Source organism: Notothenia rossii, assembly GCF_949606895.1.
Source record: "Notothenia rossii genome assembly, contig: scaffold_399, whole genome shotgun sequence".
Classification (NCBI taxonomy): Eukaryota; Metazoa; Chordata; class Actinopteri; order Perciformes; family Nototheniidae; genus Notothenia; species Notothenia rossii.
Window position 1 is genome coordinate 30,001 of NW_027639582.1, and position 2,085 is coordinate 32,085.

Sequence of the window (2,085 nt, forward strand, 5' to 3'; positions counted from 1 at the left end):
TGTGTCCTTTACTCATGGATTTTGAATTGATTTGAATCCAATTCTACATATAATTAAAAGAACATCATAGCAATATAAATTGTCACCTGAAAACAAAATGACCAAGCTTGAGGATGTAAGCTCAGCCTTTACGTAGCCTGAGATGTTTATGGACATGTTTTAAATCTTTAGAGCGTCTGTCTTTATGGATTTTGTTGGCTGGACGGACAGAAGAGACCGTTAACAGAGATTTTAGAGAGTAAATATATTTGAAACCAAAACTAGGCAACGAAAAAAACAGTATCTATCACACTCTTGTGCTAACGTTTAGCCCGGTACCTGCTTCTCTCTACGGCCTGGTGCAGTCTGGGTAAACATCTCACAAGTGGAGCCTATTATCTGGCTGTACGCCGCGTATGAGTCATGTTTACCTGCAGGGGTTTGCTGAGCACGAGGCCATCTGAAGGAAAGGAGCTGCTTCGTCAAGTTACCTGCTGCCTACGCTCTCTCCGCCCCGAACAAGCAATCTGATTGGCTGAGGACTCTGCTCCACGCTCCAATTAATGGACAAACACTCCAAACCCTATCCCAGAAATGACGGAAAGCATCTGTGGTTTGATATGGATGGCGGGGTGTATAGTTGGGAAACAAAGTAGTTCCTATATATACCTGACAACAAGATCTGTGGATTATCATTATCATTTGGGTTGCTTTGAGCTTTGAATAAACTCTTTCCTGTAGTGTGTTCTATAGGTTTTAGTGCATGTAAATGGTCTGCAAAGGCTAAAATCCCTGTGTTCCCTTCAGAGGGAGTTTCTCTCCCACACACTCCCCCCCTGAAAAGCCTTCGATGAACTCCTTTGTTTACTTCTGGAACAAAGTGACATCACTATGTAACACTTGTCTTCTATTGGCTAGCACTCCAACACACTTTAAATGACTCACAACAACAAGGACTGTGGATTATTGTAAGTAAAGGGGTCATGATTTCTGGAAAGAGACATCAGTTTTTCAAATGTATTTCTTTGTCATTTTCATCAACCACAGAGAAGGCAGACATCTCTATGGAAGATTTTTCCAACATTCAGCATCTCACACCAAAACAATCTGGATGCATAAATACAAATAGAGGTGAAAAGAACACAGATTTTGGGGTGAACTGTCCCTTTCATAATAATAATAATAAGGATATTGTTATAAGAAGATATAATGCCCCCTTTTTATTGAACTGGTCACAACCTGTAGACATGTGCAGCCTGACGATGAGTCACAACATACAGTGGCCTCATTTGAAAGAGGTCAGAAAAGGAAGCTTCTGCTAAACACACATGTATATGATTCAAGGACAAACATACAAACATGGCGTTAATAAAGAGATGTCACATGTGTGTGTCCATCAAAAACCTCCTCTGCATCTCCACTGTTATGATGACTGTCTCACATCTGCAGGAGAAACCTCAACCAACCTCTCCAAACGAGGAGGAGGAAGATGATGAGGAAGGAGGATGAGGAGAAAGGCCCCTGAACCCCCTCATCATGGCATGAGCCCATAACAACATCGGCACCGAGCATGTGATCAATAACAGCGGCGGCGCGCAAACAAGCGGCTAATCATAATAAATAGAGATGAATGATTTCTCGTGTATTATGTATTAAAGGGGGGTCAGGTGTGTGTGTGTGTGTGTGTGTGTGTGTGGGGGGGGGGGGGTACTCACTCGTCTGGGCGCGTGTCCTCGTTCATTTTTTCCCGTTTCACCTCCGGTAATAATAAGCTCCCGCCGCGGCAGCACGGTGCGGCGTCTTCATGTTTCCTCGCCCTTAGCGGCAGAAGCGGCAGGAGCGGCAGAAGCGGCGAATCCGGTTCTCCCCCGCGATCCTCTCGGTTTTTTAAATCCCGGTGTGCGTTATGTGGTTTCAGATCTCCTCCTCTTCCTCCTCCTCTTCCTCCTCCTCCACCAACACCACCTCCTCTTCCTACTCTTCTTCTTCTCCTTTCACCCCTCAATTAGCCTACTGGAGAGCACCCGAAGAGGCGCGCATCTGATCTTCCACCTCCTCCTACGCCTTTTCTTCCTCCTCTTCTTCTTCTTCTTTTTCTTCTTCTTC

At 44.8% G+C, this 2,085-nt stretch overlaps 1 protein-coding gene across 1 annotated transcript in view; it reads right to left on the reverse strand.

The window, feature by feature from the left end:
• LOC307027648 (sprouty-related, EVH1 domain-containing protein 2-like) overlaps nucleotides 1–2,079 on the reverse strand; it is a 28,197-nt gene extending 26,118 nt beyond the window's left edge. Inside the window, exon 1 of the mRNA XM_079695926.1 lies at nucleotides 1,695–2,079. Coding sequence (XP_079552052.1) covers nucleotides 1,695–1,720 — 26 coding nt within the window. The 5' untranslated portion in view covers nucleotides 1,721–2,079. The remainder of the gene's footprint in view (nucleotides 1–1,694) is intronic.
• Between the last annotated feature and the right edge of the window lie 6 nt (nucleotides 2,080–2,085).